A 19,788-nucleotide genomic window follows, 5' to 3' on the forward strand; every position below is an offset into this window, starting at 1 on the left:
ACCATAATTGAAACTTTAAATCCTTCGGTTTAGCATATCTGTTGTAATACGCAGTATCAATTGTAACTTTTGAAGTAACATTCGTGTTTTAAAACCAAAATCTTTAATATATTGTCCCGCTAGGTTCGCGTAGTTCAAGGCTTTGAACCGGCTGTGTTCCTGAACCTGTTCTCTGGAAGAATGGTTGTAAATAATGGAAAGCGTATGGAGAAAAGGACAGATTCCAAATGGAGAATGTACATTTGTCGTGGTACTCTTGAGTCTGAAACGTCACTCGTCGAAGTACCATGTAGCGCCCGACAATTAAGAAGTCGCGGTTCCATCTTGTTGCTTGGTGCAACTGATGAAGAGTTGTACGTATGGCACGGATCTAATACACTGCCACATATTAGACAGGTACAAATTGAACAACCACACAGATTAGGGAAATGAATGTATTGTGTGACTTTTATTAACCAACACATTTTCGTTTATTAAGAATGCTCTAAACGCAGCAAATTTATTGAAGAAAAATCGTCCAGAAGAAGTAGGATTGACAGCGGATAGTAACATAAATATTTGTGAAATAAACGAAGGCGAGGAACCGAAAGAATTTTTTACTGGTAAGCTTGCTTGCGTTTTATAAAATGTAATATATCTTTCTAATAGTATATTGTTGTTCGAAATATAAAAAATCAATAATTCCATGTTTTCAAATATGACGTGACATAAAGTGAGAAATTATTTACATATAAACAAATGTTTCAGCATTGGGTGGTATGAAGAAAAAACTTTATGTGTCACTTACAAACGCAGAAGTAAAGGATCACACGCCAAGGCTCTTCCACTTTTCAAGCCTTCACGGTGTTTTTACACCAACCGAATTGCTTTGCGCACATAGGGCTGAACTTGCTACGCCTTTTCCTTTTCTCCAAGAAGAACTTTACCAAGTTAACCAACCAGGTATATATATTTGAACAAGTCATATTATGGTACACAGTACACTATCAAGAAATTTATTGATCTTATTCTTTCAGCTCTTTTTTTACTGGACAACAGGGACGAACTTTGGGTGTGGCAGGGTTGGTGGCCTGACACCGGTGACAAAGATCAAACTGGTAGTGGTGCTGTAAGATGGCAGGCTGAGAGAAGAGCTCTAATGAATATGGCAATACAGTATTGGAAAATAACTCATCCAGAAGCAACAGACTGTCCTGTGTATTTGGTTTGGGCTGGCCTCGAACCACTTCAGTTTACAAATTTATTTCCTATTTGGGTTTATCATGATGACGTCGCTGAAATTAATATAAGAGTGAGCATTTCATTATTCAAGTTGAGACGATCAATATTGGAATTTTAAATATTTATTCTTTTAATAGGATGGCCGTAAGCCGGGTGAGGTACTAAGCGTTGAAGCTGAACTTGCGCGCCTAACAAAAAGCACATATCCTCCTGCTCAATTGCTGCAGCGACCGTTACCAGAAGGTGTTGATCCAACATGCCTTGAATTGTATTTATCACCACAGCACTTCAAAGTGAGTTTCTAGTTAGATAATTTTGTTACTCGCAGCTATAAATGATTTATTAGGAATACTTCTTGATTGGATAATTTATTTAATATTCTATTGATGATGAAATCGGAGAAGGTTATAATATATCTAAGTTTATTATCGTTATTGCAGGAGTTGCTAGGTATGACAAAAGAAGTATTTCAGAAACTGCCAATTTGGAAGCAACTGAAATTAAAGAAGAACATAGGACTTTTCTAATGAATAACATGTTTCGACAGAATCAACAGAAACAGTTTTCGCAACACGTTAATAAAATCTGCATTAACTGTAAATGATTCGTAATTATATGTCGAAATGTTTAACCTCTAGGTGTGTCATTTGTGTGGAAACATGCCTAAAGTTGGCATCTGGCCGAAGAGTATAAACTGTAATGCGGTTTTGGTTACTTATTGCGTAACCTCTAAAATGTAATTATATGCAGAGTGAAAGAGCGAGGATAATGAAGTTATTTCTTATTTAAGAGAACGCATAATCTGTTTAATTTTTTTACCTCGACGTGTATTGAAACGAAATCAATTTTATCATCTCAAATTTCTGATTGCTTTGACATCGTATATTATTTAACGACTTCTGTTGTAAGATTGAACAAATTGTTGTTTAGAGAATTAATTGACACGTACTTCCTTGATTATCAATAATTTTTATTGTTTATCCTCGCTGCCCCACTCAGTATATAAATGTATAATTATATTTTTCATACGCGCCAAACGTTACATAGCTTGCGAATATCTCCTTTATATTTGTATGGGCTTTATAATTATCATTAATAAAATGTCCCCACCCAGGACATTTATATTATCTATTTGGAATGACAATATTTATGTGCAATGTTCAGTCTGCTAATTGCTCCGGCATTAATTGTTCCAGTGTGAAAAATCCGATTTCTCGCGAAATATAGAATTGATAAGAAATTTCCACTTTCTAATACCAGTGTAGATAGTATCGGAGTTATGAATAGAATTATTGCTACAAAAGTTGTTCTCCGTAATATACTTTATTATGTATTTTTGCAAAAGCTCTGTGTCCAAAATTTCTAAATTTACGTTTTTCATTTTTCCATATTGCGTCGCAAAACTCTTATAAGTTGCTAGTAAAATGATTTTTCTTTCTGCACTGCCGTTGAAAATATCTTAATAATAATTACAAGTGCGATTGTAGATACGAATCGAAGGATATGAGGTACACATTTTCAACTGCGAGACTAAAAACTTCCATTGCGTTACATTTTGGCGTGATATATATATGGTCCATTGTATGTACATACTAATGTTTTCGATATATATTTCCATGCTTTTCTATATTCGCCGTAAAATATAATTGGCAATTTTGCCGAACTGTTAAAAGGAATTTGTTAATTATTTACAACTAATAAGATAAAGGCAGCTTAACATTCCCGATATACTTTCTCTACATTGAAATTTTGTATGTTTTTCAAACTGTGTCCGTTTTATCCCAATGGATTGTTTTTATTTAAATCCCATTATATTACTAATACTTGCTTAAAATACAACACAATTGTTACATTCATAGAAGTGACAATAATGATTGGAGTTTTAGAGAATTGGTTAAGAACAAAATGCAATAATGAAAGAGAAAGGATTACAGCCGTGGGCTTACAGTAAAGATGGAAACGTCATCAGAAAAGATGGCGTAGCCCGCGGTTTTGGCAGGTTGCAGGCAGTGCAATAACAGAGTTATTTTTTATATTTTCGTGATAACAGTAAAATGTCAAACCGCGATCCGGACAATTTAATGACGACGAGCGATGAGAATTTTGACTATTTGTTTAAAATTGTTCTTATCGGGGACTGTGGCACTGGAAAAACGTGTGTTGTTCAAAGATTTAAATCGGGCACTTTCATCGAAAGGCACGGAAGCACGATAGGAGTTGATTTTTCAATGAAAACTGTGGTGGTAGATGGAAAACGGGTGAAGGTGACTCATTTGCATTGTTTTATACGTATAAATAATTGCATAAATCTGTTTTTTGTATCCTAACCTTGAATAATGCACGCAAGTCATTATATAAAAATGTGCATACAGCAATAATTTTATCATAATGATTACTAATGAGTCATTTAAAAACAATGTGGGATAAATGTTTGGCTTTCACTGCCCGTCGTTTCATTTCACATTATCTGTTTGATAACAATTCTATTAATAAAGTTGGGAGGTCTAATCTTGAATGACCAAAGCAATTTTTACTCCATTGCTAAGTTGACAAGTGGCACTTCTAAATCAGATAACACAATTCATTAGGAGACATGCTTCTCCACCACCTAGAATTTATCCCCTCTTTTTCGTACACATTTGTCAATTGGAACAAATTGCACAGGGCTATAGACCGATTGGCTCCAAAATATTGAATGTTGCTTAATATTATTGAAGGCTTCAAATGTATTATTTATGTCATGCGTGCTTTGTTAACTTTATTTTAGCATAAGTTTTCTGTAAGTTCAATTATTTATGTTTAAAGATAGTGAGTTTTAAGGTAGTCTTTATAATCTTGCATGAGTATTTAAATACTTCATATCATTAAATACTTTATTTTATTTTAGCTCCAAATATGGGATACTGCAGGACAAGAAAGATTTCGTACTATAACGCAAAGTTATTATAGATCAGCGAATGGAGTCATTGTAGGTAAATATTACTCTTAGTTCAGAAAATGCAATTATTCTTGTAAACACGTATTTCACTTATTTATTTTTGTTATGCTTATACATTGCGCAAGTAAGTAGATTTATGTATATTCCTTATTGCTGCATTTAATGAATAACGTTTTTGATGGTTAAAAATTGTTTCAACTGTCTGTAAACATTATTGGTTAATTTCAATATCACTTTTGCTAGTTATTTCTGAAATCGTGATGTCGAATATGCAGCAATCGCGGCATTAATGGATTTTTAATATCACAGTCCATGTTGCTGTGACGCTGTTTCATTTCAGTTTACGACATCACAAAACGATCAACTTTTCTCAGCTTGCAGAGATGGGTTGAAGAAGTGCGGAGGTACACATCATCACATGTTATGTTGGTTTTAGTTGGTATGTCTCTTGAAATGTACTCTACAAATTGAAGGAAATGTTATGTCAAATAGCTATTAATTTATTGACAAGCATCCTAATTGTAGGAAACAAATGCGACTTAGAAAGCTTACGAGAAGTTGAAAAAGGAGAAGCTGATGCAGTATGTAAATACTTGCCAGAAGTTTTGCATGTCGTAGAAACTTCAGCCAAAGAGAACACCAATATCGATGCAGTTTTCTTTTACTTGGCGTCTGAGCTTAAAGTAATTACAAACTGTGAAACACAGTATATGTTGAAAACAAATGGTCTAAATTATTTAAAAAGTAATGAACTATTCCTATATTTTTTTTAGAGGCGCCATGAAAATCGTCAATTCGACCCAAGTCAGGATGAAGTTGTTAAGCTCGGAACAGGTCGAGAATTATCTTCTTGCTCAGGTTGCTCCTACAAAATATTCTGAAGGAAGGTTTTTTATTTATTAACAATTACGTAAGCTCATTTAAAAGCTAATGAAGATCACACAAGAATCTTAGTATTTATAAAGGTCTGAATTCATATTTTTTATTGATCTTCATATGCTTAATTAGTCTATTAGTCTTAATTAGTGCTATTTTTATACACCGTCCAATTGCAAAATGGTGAAATTATGCGACTTTCTTCCACAATTTTTTTCTAACTTATACATTAATATTACAATTTTAAATACTCAGTGCCTTTCAAAGTTTTGCAAGCTCCATGACCACTCATTGTATTTAAACACTATACGCTATCGTGAAGGAATTAATACAAAATAGTTGAAAATGAATGTATAATAAGTGAAATGATGTATGAAACAGTTAACGCCGTAAACGAATCTTAGATACATAAATATCTTGTTAACGAATCTTTATTACGCTATAAAATCTCATTTTGAGTTATACCGTGAAGCATGAAATGATATTCTAAAATTATATATTTAATATATTTATATTTTATATAACATAAATTATTGTAACTTAGAGTAACTTTACCATAGCCAATTGTTACTTGTTATACATTTACATAAAATTGGATTTGGAGATTTCTACTGAAAACTAAATATCAAATTAAGGATGAAATCTGACGTGTTCACAATAACTTTAACAATGAAATTCAATATACAGTTGTTATTATACTCTTGTACTAAATGTTATTTGCTCAATTCATACCTATTTTATAAGGTAATTCTACATAATAATATGCACTGGATTTTATTCTATCCGTCAACCCCGTGAAACCTTCTGGATACTTATTTGCTCACGTTGGAGTTTCAGCTTCATATAACAAGAAAACTAAACACTCCGTTCAAGTTTTATATTATTGTGGAATAAATTTTGTTACCTTCTAAAATCAACTTGAAGGTACATGTTACGATTGTTGTCTTCTGGAAGCTAAAATTTACGGAGATAATTGGACAATAACAACTTGAATATAAAATGTTTGTTAATCAGTTCATGATCAATATTTTTATTCAAGAGATGGTACAGCTGTTGATAAAATTTTTATAAATAGACAAATACAAAATATGCTCAACTGTAACCAGTGTAATCATAAAATCTGTAATCAGATTCATCAAAAGGAACGTGTATAGGATTATTAAGATCTATTTGAAAAGGTAACAATTCCGTTCTATAGGAACCAGAGAAATTAAGGTGCCAGATAATACTATCCAATTCTCGTTGATTGAGATGAGACAAGATGGTTGTTCTGTCCAATTCCAAATTTCTTCGTTTTCTCAACAATGTCACATTCCTACTAAAATTCCTAACATTTTCCGAATATTTTTTTAAATTTCGATTTATCGCACTTTCATCAATGGAAGCTGTGCGTTTGTTTCGCGATAATAAAGGAAGTGCGAAGATACTCTCGTGCAATGGAGTATCGTCTTCTCCAAATTCTAAACATTTTCCAGCTACGCAAAATGATTTATGATTGCGTTTGCTACAGGAAGTTCCAAAAGGGAACCAGCCATTTTCTCCGTTTACTAAATAGAATCTGTGTGACACGGTTTCATCTTGGCAGGCAACACGGCAGGGTCTGTCAGGATCCTCTAGTTTGGTAAAAAAAAAAAAGATTTTTGAATATATCGTTAAAAATAATTATAAGCGTTAATGAGAACTGCCTTACCGATCGATGGTGATATTTGCATTCCTAAACCAGAAAGTTGTCTCACTCGAAATTTATATTTCTTACAAATATTCGTGGCGAATTGATAAGGACTCTTTAGTTTCTCGCATCTCTAACAATAAAGAAAAATTTAACTATACCGAATAACAAAGGTAATACAATAAACGTATGAAATTCTTACGTTCGAATCTGGATCACAAAGTTGAATACTGGTTTCGTTTCTTCCAGGACGAATTTTACTAACTAGTCGTATACCAATTCCTGGCGCCAGACAGTTAAAGTGACAATCGCTAGAGACAATCCAGTTGTCCTTCGTTTTTTCAGGATTCAAATTTTGACTAAGTAGAGCAATATCATCCTTTCTGTCCACATGGTTGACATTCAGACCAGAACACCTCTCTGGTGAGTTTAAAAATTTATATTCATCCGGTCCAGAGCATCGAAATTCCTAAACGTAAAACAGTGCCAGAAAACAATATTACCAAAACTTTCATAAAATCTCTAGCTACAATATTAACACACAAAATTATTATCCCAAACCTCGCAACGACCAGCGATGCAGTAAGATGTCCTATAAAAATCATTCCTTCGCGTCCGACACTTTGTACCATCTGGAAATATCCATCCTCTACTTTTAGCACCTTTGTTTCTAGTATGGCACCAGACGGTGCAAGCTTCTTCAGCTAGAAAAGGCATAAAAACATTTCGCATTTTTACTAAATAAATCAAACTTAATTTGTTCATAGTTTATTGTTGTTTCTCAAAATTCTCTATTGTATACAAATAATTCTTTGACTCACGATCAGACGAAATTCTTTGTAATCCCGTTCCCATCAAATCATTGTCAACCTCTCGTGCTCGGGTACAAATTTGATCAGCAAATTCGCTTATAGTAGTACGTGATATTTTCATGCACTGTGTTGCCTTACAAGCCACATATCGCTTACGTGGACCGACACATTTTTCACCACCATTCTGTGGACTAAGATCGAAGAATTGTCAGTAAAAAAAAATATTGTATTATCTCTCCGAACCACGTCGACACTTTTTTACTTTGTACCTTGGATTAGTACAGGTACGCATTATTACTCTAATGCCTGTGCTATCGATACTTCCGTCGTCCCTGTCTTCGGATAGACAACCGGAAGCGCACTCTGAAATGTGCCATCCGCTCCAAGATCCTGCAATTTTTTCATTGCTTCCGCCTGTTCTTGATCTTCCATTTCTATTCACGCATCTACCACTCCGGCACCACTGTCACGACATAATATATATGTATATATTATTAACGATCATGGTTCAATAGTTATAATAATGAATGAAAAAAATTCCTCGATTTGGTAAATTTCAAAAATCTTATTTTATCTTGTAAAATTACTTTATCTTCACCGCAGTACGTTCCTTCGAGAGCAGGATGTGACGTCCACGTATATCTTTCTCTCTCACAGTGTATATCTCTGCAAATATCTTCCAGTGGCTGTTGCGTCGAGTGTCTACTGCCAAAACCATATTTCAACATGCACTGATGATCCGAATCGAATCTTTCACCAGGTAAAATACCTTCTGCGCTATGATCAAGTTGACCGCCGCTGCTACCATGATCAAGAAGACATCTGGACTGTGCCGTTCTGTAAAACGAAAAATCTTCAAGATTTATTGCGATAGTGATTTTGTTACTTGAAAAAAAATGTCATTCAGACATTGTTACCTTAAAAAATTCTTGAGGTAATTTCTGCTGCAGTGTGACCAAGTGATCTTGCCAGAACCCAAAGTCGGACTCATTATGTAACTCGTTGGATCACAGTCGTTGTCAGACGTTCCGCCGTCGTGTCTCATACCCAGACTGAAGAGAATAATTATTCGTAACAATAGAAATCAGAAGCAATTTTTGTTGTAATTTTGACTTATTCGTATTTTATCTCACTTATGACCAATTTCGTGCGCCACAACGTAAACACTTTCAAAGTGTCTACCCTCGTTCACGGTGCAGCTGCTTGTCTTTGTGCACATTCCCGCAACTGGTGCCAGTCCTGTTGTTCGTTATTTTCAGTTTTGTTGTTAAGAACAATAAAATTCCTTGACTCACCTACAACTTGCGAACTGACTTTTCCACGCTTGTTCACCACGTACAAATCTAATCCAGTCAACATCAGTGCGTGATCCCAATGATTCTTGTCTTGATCGGTGCCTGGATTTTCTCTTCCTTGCCATTGACAAAAGCTACTTAGATATTTATCTATATCGTGGGGTCTGTGAAGATCAATTGGATCAGCGTGTAAAATTTCTAATCGTTTCAGAACAAAATTTACTATCTGTCCCAATGACGGATCGTGATAAAGCAGTTGCACCTGAAAATTGTCAGTTCTTAATGCCGGGTGGGGTTTCATGATTTTTTTTAATAGACAATATATATTTTCAAAGAAACAAAATTTTCTTATCATTACCGCATTAATCATTGCCAAAACAAATCTTATTAATTCTCTTTCAGTGTCTTTTGGATAATTTCGTGACATGTGCTTATATAAGTCTCTGTCAACGAACACTGCCGTTTCCACAAAGATCGGACCGCTATTAGTGCTGTCTCGAAACCCGCGTTTCCTTCTCTTTGTCGATTTTTCATTTTTGCTTTTTTCCTCTTCCAAAAATCCGGCTCTTCCACTATCGAGAATGTTATTATCGTGGATCTCAGCATCCCGGTCCTTGGTCTCGAGATTTATCGAAGGATCGAAAAAATTAATAATTCTTTTTTCACTATGATTTTCAAAGTCGCTTTCGTTATTTGAATTAAAATATTTCGGCAGTATCCTTTTCGATATAAGATGTGGCATCTCGTCAGAAATCTCGTTATAAAATCGATCAGGTAATGGACGAATTATATAATAACTCGAATCGTTTCCGGCAATGATACCTCTCTGTAAAATAAAAAATATCCATGAACAACAACAACAATAATAATGAACAATATAATTAAGACAGAAATTAATTTTTCAACAGTTACAATCCCATTGCATATCGATACCGCAATGTCGTCGCCTCTGTAATAACACGAGTACTCCTCTCTGTGTTTCTCCGTAATATCCTCCGTTCCATTTTCGTGTCTTTTGAGTAAAATGAATTCCCGCGAGAGTATAGAGTCGCTCGGTGATATTGCACGAAACCAAACGCGACCTGGACCGGAAATCGAGATCGCGTGTTCCCTCGGAGACCGACGCAATCTGCGAACTCTCGGATCTACGATCTCGTAATCCGTCTCTGTAATGTGCAATAAAAAAAATTGTATAAATATATATTTTCTGTAAAATAGATAATATATTAATAAAATACATTTTTTTTTGGTAATATTGTTTATTAATTTTTATACGACTCCTTAAATTAATACATTCAATTGTATCGACCCATATGAAAATGAACAATAAGTAAGTTAACGTGCCGACGGTGGTAGATTGACGATAAGAATCTAAAAGTGAAAAAGAAAGTAACACCAGACGTTCCTTGTGGGAACGGGATGTGTTGTGTTATGAGATCCCATATTTTTACATGTGATATTTAATTATCGTCATGCCGCGTGAAATGTTAATTTATGCGTATTACCGGTACTAGTTGCAATAGCGGTGTTGTTGTTGTGTATGATTGACGTTGCAAAAGTGCAAATGTGAAATTTGCAATGTAATCTTCAACTTTGATGATTCAATTAGCAGATGCAACATATATATATATATATATATATATTGCAAATCATTTGTTAAAAAACAACAACGTTCATTACATAATTGTTGTTTTTGTTGTTGTTGGTGACAAAATGACTGTATTAAAAAAATACCTGGTGTTGATCCAATCAATGATTGCCATTCCGTGTCCGATAAGAGTTGTCTAATGTTGTCTTTCGTCACCTGTGAAACAACAACACTACTTTCGTACAACATAATTAATAACGTAAAATTAATGATTGGGCAACAATAATTTTACCTGTCAGCATAGAACAATAGTAAATTTATACTACAACAACATTAAACATCTATGTACTGTACACATAATTTGTATTAAAGTAAAAGCAATTCTCTTGGCTAAGAGACCAAAGAGATTCACTTTCACGCGTGTTGTATGCTCGACTTATAGAATTCAACAGTTTTTTAATCGCATCCTGAGTAAATGTATGTTAATCTCAAGCCGTAAGTTCTTAAACATTCAATGGTCAATTTTTGGAAACAACATTGAGAGGTCCTAAAAAAATTATTTAAAAAAGCTCATCCATAAAATATGTCATTTCAAAAATTTTCAAGCATATCCATCCATTCATTTATCTATTCGGATGAATTGATCCGATTACAAAAATCTTTGTCGACTTCTTTAGGTTGATTATCCATAACCTCTTGACCGGAAGACGTAAATTTACATCGACGTGCATTAAGCGTGACCATCTGGAGGCCAATGCCTTCCGACTTCCAGCTACGTGTATTTTCTCGGCTACTTCATGGCATAAAAGTGAATTTCACTTTGGTTTCAGATACGTGCATGAGCACAAGTAATAAGTCTTTGAATGAGATATGAAAAAAAAATTTTGTAACATAGGATAGCTAATTATTATTTTGTTTATTATCATACGTTGCATTATTTATTATACTTCATAGAAATACATTACAAATTAATCCTACACGTGTGTATATTGCAGGATAAATGCAAATCGAAAAATGCGAGCTGAACAAATCCTTGTGACATTTCGATGATCTCACGTTAAAAAATTTTCGAGATAAAATTAATATTTTTTGTTTTTCATATTTGAACATTGCAACATCGAAATGTTATTAGGATTTTTTTAGATCGCGTTTACGACATGTAGGGTATGTCCAAGTAACATATGAGACTTGTGGGATATTACGCGTAGGACTTGTAACACGTAATATTTATGATTTTACGTATCGATCGATAACTAACTTAATTTTTGAAATTCTTTTCCAAAATTTTTCACACATAAAATTCAAATTTAGGATGAACGTTTATTTCGTCTCGGCGGTCATCTATTCCACGTTACCAGCGGAAGTCATTGTCGTACAAAACAGGGAGCATCCAGCGTGACCATTTTGTGGAGGCCAATGTCTTCGCCTCTCTCTGACATAAAGTCGACCGGGAGCTGACGTTTTCTTCGAGACTTTTTTTTTACCCAAAAAGTTTGCCTCATTGGACAATGAAAAACCAATGATGCCGAATCATCCGACGATACCGGTACTGCGGTCTTTACAAAATTACGCCATTGATTAATTAGAAGGTCGATTCGTTGCAGGTTCGACGTACCGTCATCCGATGGTACGTAAGAACAATAATTTTGGTAGTTCACAAAATTTTGTTGTATTACTTTATGATAGCAGATCACTAATGTTGTTGATCGACCCATAGTATTCGTTGTATCGCGTGCAAAACTTTGCTGCGCAAAGTTTTAGTTTTTGTACGTGTTGGGTGCAGATGCCAAAATAGTAGTTGTACTTCAATCCAGTTCGCAAAAGGACTCGAACGTTTATCACAGTTAGTAACTAGAGCAGCATAAGTAAGAACTATGGCAAGTAGGTAAATGCGCTCTTGACGCATATTTATGGCGTTCCACCTGCATTTTCCTTTTGTTCATTGTTTTATCGCGTGACTGAACGCGAGCGAAATATTGTGAAAGCATCATTGAATCTTTCAGTTCATCGAAAGCTGTATAAATATATGTATATATATATATTTTTGCTTTTCTTCCAGATATAAATAATCGATGATGCGGAACGACGTGATCTCAATTCACAAAAAAAAAGTTGTTCAAGGTCGTTACGATAAGAATCGGTACTTGAACTTGCCACTGCTTACGAAACTGAGTGACAACTTCCTTTTGATCACAGGTGTGAAAATCTGTAATCGATCTGGTAAAATCACTGAAACTTCATTCGCTATACCGGAAGACCGTATATCCGGCGTCGTATCTTGGCTTTCGTCGTATCTTTTCTCACATCTTCCGGCAGTTGTTTGGCGTGCTTCAATTATTTTTTAAGATTTGCACGGTTTACGTACTTTTTGCGAAATTTGCCTGTATGCGAATTTTTTTATCTTACGTGCGAATCTTTTAATTTGATCGTGTTCGTTAACATGATTTTATGTAAATTTTTTTTTCAAACTTTGCAAAAGCACTGAAATTTTGTCTCTCAGATTGACATCGTGTGAAAATCCTTTCGTATTTGTACGTGACATGAAGATTATCCTTCTGAGACCTTGAAATCGAGGTTGTTACGTTTGCTTCGCGTGAGAGCAAAAACGCTCCGTTTGTGAAAAAAAATTATTCTGGTATCACAATTTCTGTTAGTCGTGTGTCAATCTTACGAATTTTATGCTTCGCGATTTTTTTGGTATTATGGAGCGTAATTTCGAAAGTCATTTTTTTACATAAATTCATCATTCGTTATGAATACAGGTAATTAGATAGCTGAGGTATTATTTGATTTCTACGATGAAATGATTATTGCAATGACGAAATGGCAATTAAAAAAAAGGAAACTTTACCCTTTCGAAATCATCGAAAATAAGATACTGAATCGTTAAGATTTTACACGGATCGGGTAATCTAATGAATATCCAAGCTTTGTGGTTTTTTCGGGGGAAATCTGCTTTGCGATCTCTTAAACGTCACTGCACGGGTAGAGGTCGCACAGGTTGTTCAGGATAATTATCATCTGACACCGGAAGTCAATTACCCATAAAATAACCACGTGTCGAATATGACATTAAGCAGTTTACAATTAAAACTTATGACACCGAAGCAAAGAAGATAACTGCATATAAATTGTAAAATATAAAAATTTTAATTATCTCAATTATTATTAATTATACAGCAATCATTTGTTGGTACTAAATTTTCCATAACAAAATGTTGTACGTTTCTAAAATTTTAACCGTCACAACAATGTTGTATCCGAAGTGTATCCATGCATACTGCACGTGTTGAAATCTGTCGTAAAGCATATATACAACAACACACTTCCGAATGTTCCAAAATGATTCTAACGACGGACAACACTTTTCAATGGTCGGATATGTAAATCGTGCTTGTGCAAAGGTCATTTTAACAATGAAAATACAGGATCGACAATGGTGTTGTATGTAATGGTTTGGAACCGAAAGACTTTCAGACGAGTTGTACTAATTTGGAATTACAGCACAATACAAATTTGGAAATAATGATAAGTATTGAAAAAAAATTATAACTATTTTTATCACAAAAGAACGACAAAAAGTAATTTATCAGATTTCATTTTTAATATTCGGATGCTGTGACCAACTAGTATTGTCAAGATACCTTTAATGACAGTCAAGTAGCGTGGTGGCTCATAACAAAGCATAGCAAAGGCTACGTTTCCGTAGTATCCAAAATGTTCCAGTGTTATTTTCTTAACGCAGTTATTAGAACGTGGCAGTAAAAGCTAACTGTTTTAGCACCGTATAGAATTATTAAGTCTTGTAACAACTGGGTTGGTTCGAGGCCAAATGTGTTAAAATAAAAAAATTCATAAAATTTTTTTTTTTTAGAATACAATAACGCACAAATATAATTTCTCTGATATATCTTGTTATTTGCGATTCCAGTATATCTCGCCATCGTAGTACGATTACGAATTATAAATAATAAACTGTCATTTTTTGACGTTTTCATACATTTTTTTTTTACTCATTTTTAACAGTCTATAGGATTTTCAATTTGGTAAAAATGCGACATTGAAAAACATATGTGTAATTCTGTGCATAGATGTGCACGCGTGTGATTCTTCGTACTTGTGTCGCGAAACGGACATAGGAACCACTCCAATTATAACGCACAACAGCGTTAGACTATTCAGGGTTCGATTCAGCTTCATTCGTTACCTCATTACATTTCACTACAATTATTTGACACGTTTTTGTACGCGCACGATGTGCCAAGGCTGTTTCGCCCGGTTCGACAAACAATAGAAGTTGTGTGGCCATTTTGACTGTTAGCTTCAGATTGGATTTAATATGGTTGCGATTAAAAATGAAAACGGAAATTTCGAAATTGAAAGTCAAGGAAATATGATTGATTTTATATAAAGGTCCAAACTTTTTCTATCACCCACTATATAATTTACGTATAATCAATCAAATTGGTACAGCTAGTATTGTTGTACAATAGCATTGTACCGTTGTTGTTTTTGTTTAATAAATACCAAAGAGACTATCGACAGGGTTGAGCGATCGTGACCGATCATGGTGAAAATGAACTTCAACTAATTGGACACGGTTGACTAAAAAATTGTTTCAACAAATTTTTATGTACGGTTGTTCTTGCTGGATGAAAATTCGAAAATGATTCAGGTTTTATTGATTTAATGGATTCATCATAATAATTTATTTATAACGTATACCTAATGACCATATATTATATGTATATTATATTTTATTCACCTGTGTACTGTCTCCCTGGCAGATTATAATGTAGACAAGAAATAGTTCAATATTTAATGCCCACTTCATGTCATTACTGATAGATAAATATTTTATTATTTTATTTATTTTTATTAAACTTTATTTCACTTTTTCCTATTTATGGTCTTTCGAATGTTTGAATGCGAATGTATTTTTTATCGCGAAGAACAAAATTTATTCGCGGTTTTCTAATTTCAATGTTTAGACTAAAAATGTATGTGAAACGGCGAGAAAGGATTTTGCTTTACGCGGAATGTTGCGGATGGCGAACCAGCTGGCTACTGAATGTGTTACAGTTTGGATGAGGTAACTCCCACTCGTAGAGAAGAAGAGTCCCCCTTCCTGTTCTTCCAGTAAATTATTTATGCATGTGCACCAGCTGCCATTTTCTTTACTGCCAATTTTATTAACAATTTGGACAGTATGATGAAGGTGTTGCTCCAATTGTATAATAGTGTTGAGTAATGAAGTATTTGATTAATTGTAATTAAATTTGGACTAAAATAACAATATTAGGATCTTAATATTTAATAAACATTTTTGTTATTTACATAAGCATACTTATCGATGAATTATAATCCACATAGTATTTAATATCGAATAGGTAATTCAGCGAGGTAAAATTTAATAATTGTAAAATTTTTGTAAAGTTTTTTGATTAAAAAGAATTATTAGGTCGTCGGGTCCTTTTGGGATACAAGTATATTAGTGACAATTATAAATTGTAATAATTTAGTGACGTGGGTTCACAAAGTTGATTAAAACGCGTTTATCGTCTGTTAATTAAACGTTGAACGCTGTGACAGGTGCTTTACGGTTATAGACAATTTTAATAAATATGTAATAGTACAGATGTATGTATATACAGAAAATTCCTTATATCAGTAACAATGACTCGTGAGGAGATGCGATTCGTTGTTGATGGACAAGTCAAAAAAATGATTGGATAAAATATTTTTTTGAGACTCAAGTATCGAATCTGAAAGAAATGAATCAAACTTGTATTTGCATACATAATAATTTGCATACTCGAAATACATATTTTATTGTACAAGTGATTTTTGGGAATATAAAAAATTGTCTGTGCTTACTCTTCTGGAAAAAACTCTTTTGGATGCATAAAACTCTTTCGCAATGAGATCCCAGAAAGTCTTTGGTCCACGGGTTCCCGTGTATCGTAGAGACTCGGGGCCTGACAGATGATGCCCAAAGTGCCCCCAAAGCAAGCGATTGTAAAAACCCAGAGAAAGAATCTGTCGAGGACCATAGCCACGAATTTCCAATCTTCTATAACCTAAAAAAAAATTGGATTGACATCTAAAAAAAAATCTGACAACCCATACAAATATTTTTGCAAAATACAAGAATTATGAATATCATCAAAATCAATTGACTCTTATAAAATGGTCACCTCGTTATCCTTGTCAGCATCCTTAATATGTTGAGCAATGAAACGGACGCCTTCAAGAGCCGACATGACTTCCGGTGATAAATGTCTTGGCATTGTGTTCTCGCTGTCAGTTACTATATTATATTTAAACGTAAAATATATTAATGTATTAATATATTAATATATTTCGTATATCACGTACACTGAGTATCGACAATGCTTAGAAGTGGGGACCATAGCCAAGAACCAATTCGCCAGCATCCCCATTCCAGATCATCAATATATTTATAAATATTTATATATTTATATATTTATATGTCAGTCGATATAATAAAATATTAAATTCAAATATAAATGCTCACTTGACGCATGGGGCATGTGTCGATGTTCGTCGTCCCGTATGCTTTTGTAAGCGGAAGTGACGCTTTCAAAACCGTCTGGGCTTCCCTTCAATTCGGACGGGTAATCGCTCACGCTGTCCCGGAAACTGCATACGCAATCGTGATTCCAGATATCGATACTGCATTAGGTTTTTTTTTTTTCACTCAAACGAACAAAAACGAAGCGAAACCTGGAGTCTAGTAACTTACCTAAAATCCACCTCGTTCGTATAACCACTATCCATATATGTATCATCGTACTCAGGTGTGGAATATGGGGTGCGACGCATCATTAAAATTCGTGGCATCCAATTTAAAAAAACTTGTTTTACCCAGGGTGACATATTATGAGTAGACGGTGACCTGGTGTTAAGTGAAAACAATTTATATTCGAAAAATCAAAGTTCAATAAATTTTTTTAGGATACTTACCGGAAGTGAACGTTTAGAACGCAAACAGTTATCCATATGGATAAAGTTACTAGGATCATTGTAAATAATAAATATTTCCCTAGCAGTGGTATGGCCAATGACGTTGGCGGAATGATTTCTGCCAGAAGTAAAAAGAACACTGTCAACGACAGTAAGATGGAGGAACACAATGAGACCTGTGGAATTTGAAAATTTTCTAATAAATTTCTTTAAAGATTAATTTTCAAATTTTTATCCACTCCGATTTGACTATTGATAATAATTAAATTACCTTTTCCCCTGAATCACTTGGTAGATAAAACACCAGTACGGTTAGGAATGTGATGCCCACACACGGTATTATAAGATTTACGGTGTAGAATAAAGTTTTTCTTCTCATGGTAATGTTGAATGTGATATCTGTACAGTTAAGTATACTTTTGTTGCACCGTGACAGTCATTAAGTCTTAATTAGTAGACGTCGAGAGTATTAACTGTTGTTCGAGATATTATTATCTTATCAGTCTTTTGTACGTACAATTTTACTATTTAAATCAAATAAATTTAAATATCACGCTCAGTTCCTGCTATATATTTTTTTTACGTATAATTATTTCGCGATTGTTATATGAACGCATACAAAAAAGTGCTATAGTCATTTTTTTAATTTGACCTTTTTTCTTTACCTGAATAAGGTTCCGTACAACAAGGGTAGTACTCCTCGTTACGTGCTGCTGGTACTTCGAGTATATCCCATTCGACGGACAAATAAAAGTCGCTCAAGTCAATTCCAACGGGCACCAAATTGCTGCCAGCTACTTGTTCCATATGCTTAAGGTCTACCTGTGTTGTATAATTTGTTTTTGTTATACAATATTGCACAAAGCTTGTCAATGTTCATTCCGACAACCGACCTGCGCGCCATTGTACGTCCAAGAACCAAATTTCATGATGCAGGATTGTTCGTCAAACGGAAAATACTCGACGTTTATCTCGCAAGACGATTTATAAATAGCTGGCGGTTTCCATGCAACTTCGCCAGTGTACTTCAAAGTTGCTTTGGTCATCAGCGTCACCTCGTAATTGCCATCAGCACTGATGAACAAGAAAAATAATTTCATTATATTTTTGTAAAGTTTCAAAACTTTTTTTTACTTCAGACAATTATGATACGTATACAACATTTTTTTTCTGTTCTACGTCTTACTTGTTGTACAGGACGATGTCGGGCAGCCATATGTTTTCCGAAGGTACATACAACATCTCAATACCTCCGTATTCATTCGGATCCCAACGTAGTTTGTAATCGAACCATTTCTGCGTAAACGTGTAATCAGATGTGTTATGGGTAAATATTAATTAATAATTATAGGAGATTGTTTAAATAAATGTTATTGTTACGTCGAATTTTTTCATTGAAAGGTTCTCACCTGCTCTACCCATACGTTAGTTGTCATGACCTGATTTTTTAAATTCTGTAAAAAATCATACTATTAAATTGTTTATTATATTGATTGTGGTTGATTTTACAACACCTAGTTAGATTTTATTAGATTGGATGTTGATAAATTTAAAATGTCACATCAATATAAATATATATTACCATTTCAATCAATTGCGACAACTTCAACCCCAACCAAACGGTTAATGTTTCTGTGTTGTTGATGACTGGTCGAATTAATCTGTTGTAGTTCGACAATAAATCATCATAAAGCCTTTTCGTGTCGGGATTTGCTTCGAAATGTTTTATATGGATAATACCTGTGATATAAGCATTGTTTATTTATTTATTTTAAAAAAAATGTATGAAGCATATAGAGTAGTTAGCTACAACTTGCTAGTAATTAATAATCGAAACAAACAACAAAGGGGGTTCGCACTTGTATTAATAAAATATATTTGTCAAAAAGGGAGAAACAACAACAAATTTTGTATTGAAGTATTTGACATGTTGCATTTGTATGGGTGTTTCGAAAGGGTGTATCCAATGGAAACAAGAAGGGTTGTTGTCCAGACTTACCTTGTACGATGCTAAAAAAAGCAAAGAAGAATATTAATTTAACTCGCATGTTGAAAATCTTGTACGACAAAAGCAATTAAAAACGATTGAAGCTACGAAAACTTTAGATATGATAAGAACACGGCAGTGGTGATACTGCGGCCATTAGAACGTTGAGGCGCAGCATCCCTCTGGTTTAAGGTCGATATTCGACGCTGGCGCCGCGACGCTCATATTCAGTTTTTTGAATTTTCAAAACATATTTTCACAAATTTTTTCTTATATTTATTCAAAGTCACAAGAGAGACCGTTTATCTATAACAGTTCTGGAAAATGTTGATAAATTATTATCTTTCATCAATAATTACCCTGATACTTAAATAATTCCAAGAACACTCTAAGATAAGTCATTTATCTAGAAATA

General features: G+C 34.0%; 4 protein-coding genes across 10 annotated transcripts in view; 2 read left to right on the forward strand and 2 right to left on the reverse strand.

Annotated features, from left to right (window-relative positions):
• The window catches only part of LOC107274958 (serine-rich adhesin for platelets), a 28,325-nt gene extending 25,428 nt beyond the window's left edge, over positions 1-2,897 (forward strand). For all 4 annotated transcript variants that reach the window (XM_015754597.2, XM_015754596.2, XM_015754599.2 and 1 more), the window contains 6 exons: positions 124-396; positions 479-602; positions 748-942; positions 1,017-1,291; positions 1,359-1,514; positions 1,662-2,897. In XM_015754597.2, the coding sequence (XP_015610083.1) occupies positions 124-396; positions 479-602; positions 748-942; positions 1,017-1,291; positions 1,359-1,514; positions 1,662-1,748 (1,110 nt within the window). In that variant the 3' untranslated portion in view covers positions 1,749-2,897. The remainder of the gene's footprint in view (positions 1-123; positions 397-478; positions 603-747; positions 943-1,016; positions 1,292-1,358; positions 1,515-1,661) is intronic.
• A 185-nt stretch (positions 2,898-3,082) lies between these two features.
• On the forward strand, positions 3,083-5,733 carry LOC107274961 (ras-related protein Rab-43). The gene is made up of 5 exons (XM_015754605.2): positions 3,083-3,485; positions 4,109-4,193; positions 4,500-4,598; positions 4,685-4,842; positions 4,933-5,733. Exons 1-5 carry the CDS (start codon positions 3,276-3,278, stop codon positions 5,038-5,040), a joined length of 660 nt encoding a protein of 219 aa, XP_015610091.1. The 5' UTR covers positions 3,083-3,275; the 3' UTR covers positions 5,041-5,733.
• Positions 5,734-6,004: 271 nt separating this feature from the next.
• On the reverse strand, positions 6,005-15,853 carry LOC107274959 (A disintegrin and metalloproteinase with thrombospondin motifs adt-1). Of its 3 annotated transcripts, XM_015754601.2 has the most exons (14): positions 15,165-15,853; positions 10,546-10,615; positions 9,724-9,977; positions 9,170-9,637; positions 8,812-9,073; positions 8,650-8,755; positions 8,434-8,568; positions 8,104-8,353; positions 7,786-7,979; positions 7,526-7,707; positions 7,266-7,408; positions 6,907-7,173; positions 6,726-6,837; positions 6,005-6,648 (listed from the first exon to the last, which is right to left on the reverse strand). In XM_015754601.2, exons 1-14 carry the CDS (start codon positions 15,231-15,233, stop codon positions 6,128-6,130), a joined length of 3,033 nt encoding a protein of 1,010 aa, XP_015610087.1. In that variant the 5' UTR covers positions 15,234-15,853; the 3' UTR covers positions 6,005-6,127. The 3 variants fall into 3 exon arrangements, with proteins under 3 accessions (XP_015610087.1, XP_024935771.1, XP_024935770.1); XM_025080003.1 differs by having other exon boundaries at positions 8,812-9,637; positions 9,745-9,977; XM_025080002.1 differs by having other exon boundaries at positions 8,812-9,637.
• Positions 15,854-15,995: 142 nt separating this feature from the next.
• LOC107274960 (acetylcholine receptor subunit beta-like 2) lies at positions 15,996-19,543 on the reverse strand. 2 transcript variants are annotated; one of them, XM_015754604.2, is made up of 13 exons: positions 19,386-19,543; positions 18,969-19,126; positions 18,796-18,840; positions 18,573-18,682; positions 18,280-18,460; positions 18,052-18,208; positions 17,658-17,785; positions 17,387-17,562; positions 17,166-17,318; positions 16,938-17,062; positions 16,597-16,709; positions 16,277-16,479; positions 15,996-16,164 (listed from the first exon to the last, which is right to left on the reverse strand). In XM_015754604.2, exons 1-13 carry the CDS (start codon positions 19,432-19,434, stop codon positions 16,152-16,154), a joined length of 1,611 nt encoding a protein of 536 aa, XP_015610090.1. In that variant the 5' UTR covers positions 19,435-19,543; the 3' UTR covers positions 15,996-16,151. The 2 variants fall into 2 exon arrangements, with proteins under 2 accessions (XP_015610090.1, XP_015610089.1); XM_015754603.2 differs by having other exon boundaries at positions 16,938-17,095.
• Positions 19,544-19,788: the final 245 nt, after the last annotated feature.

This window comes from Cephus cinctus, unplaced genomic scaffold (assembly GCF_000341935.2).
Source record: "Cephus cinctus unplaced genomic scaffold, Ccin1 Ccin1_scaffold0123, whole genome shotgun sequence".
In the NCBI taxonomy this organism is placed as follows: Eukaryota; Metazoa; Arthropoda; class Insecta; order Hymenoptera; family Cephidae; genus Cephus; species Cephus cinctus.

What these genes read in the sequence shown, in the direction of transcription:
- LOC107274960 (XM_015754603.2), bottom strand. Translation starts at nt 19,434, where the DNA reads ATGCGAGTTAAATTAATATTCTTCTTTGCTTTTTTTAGCATCGTACAA. An exon ending in GGACGTACAATGGCGCGCAG is followed by an intron (nt 18,209 to 18,279) that starts GTCGGTTGTCGG and finishes TATACAACACAG; the next exon opens with GTAGACCTTAAGCATATGGA. An exon ending in ACACATGCCCCATGCGTCAA is followed by an intron (nt 16,710 to 16,937) that starts GTGAGCATTTAT and finishes AATATAATATAG; the next exon opens with TAACTGACAGCGAGAACACA.
- LOC107274959 (XM_025080002.1), bottom strand. Translation starts at nt 15,233, where the DNA reads ATGAAGTGGGCATTAAATATTGAACTATTTCTTGTCTACATTATAATC. An exon ending in CGTACCTGTACTAATCCAAG is followed by an intron (nt 7,708 to 7,785) that starts GTACAAAGTAAA and finishes CTTCGATCTTAG; the next exon opens with TCCACAGAATGGTGGTGAAA. An exon ending in GCAAATATCACCATCGATCG is followed by an intron (nt 6,649 to 6,725) that starts GTAAGGCAGTTC and finishes TTACCAAACTAG; the next exon opens with AGGATCCTGACAGACCCTGC.
- LOC107274961 (XM_015754605.2), top strand. Translation starts at nt 3,276, where the DNA reads ATGTCAAACCGCGATCCGGACAATTTAATGACGACGAGCGATGAGAAT. An exon ending in TGTTATGTTGGTTTTAGTTG is followed by an intron (nt 4,599 to 4,684) that starts GTATGTCTCTTG and finishes TCCTAATTGTAG; the next exon opens with GAAACAAATGCGACTTAGAA. An exon ending in ACTTGGCGTCTGAGCTTAAA is followed by an intron (nt 4,843 to 4,932) that starts GTAATTACAAAC and finishes TATTTTTTTTAG; the next exon opens with AGGCGCCATGAAAATCGTCA.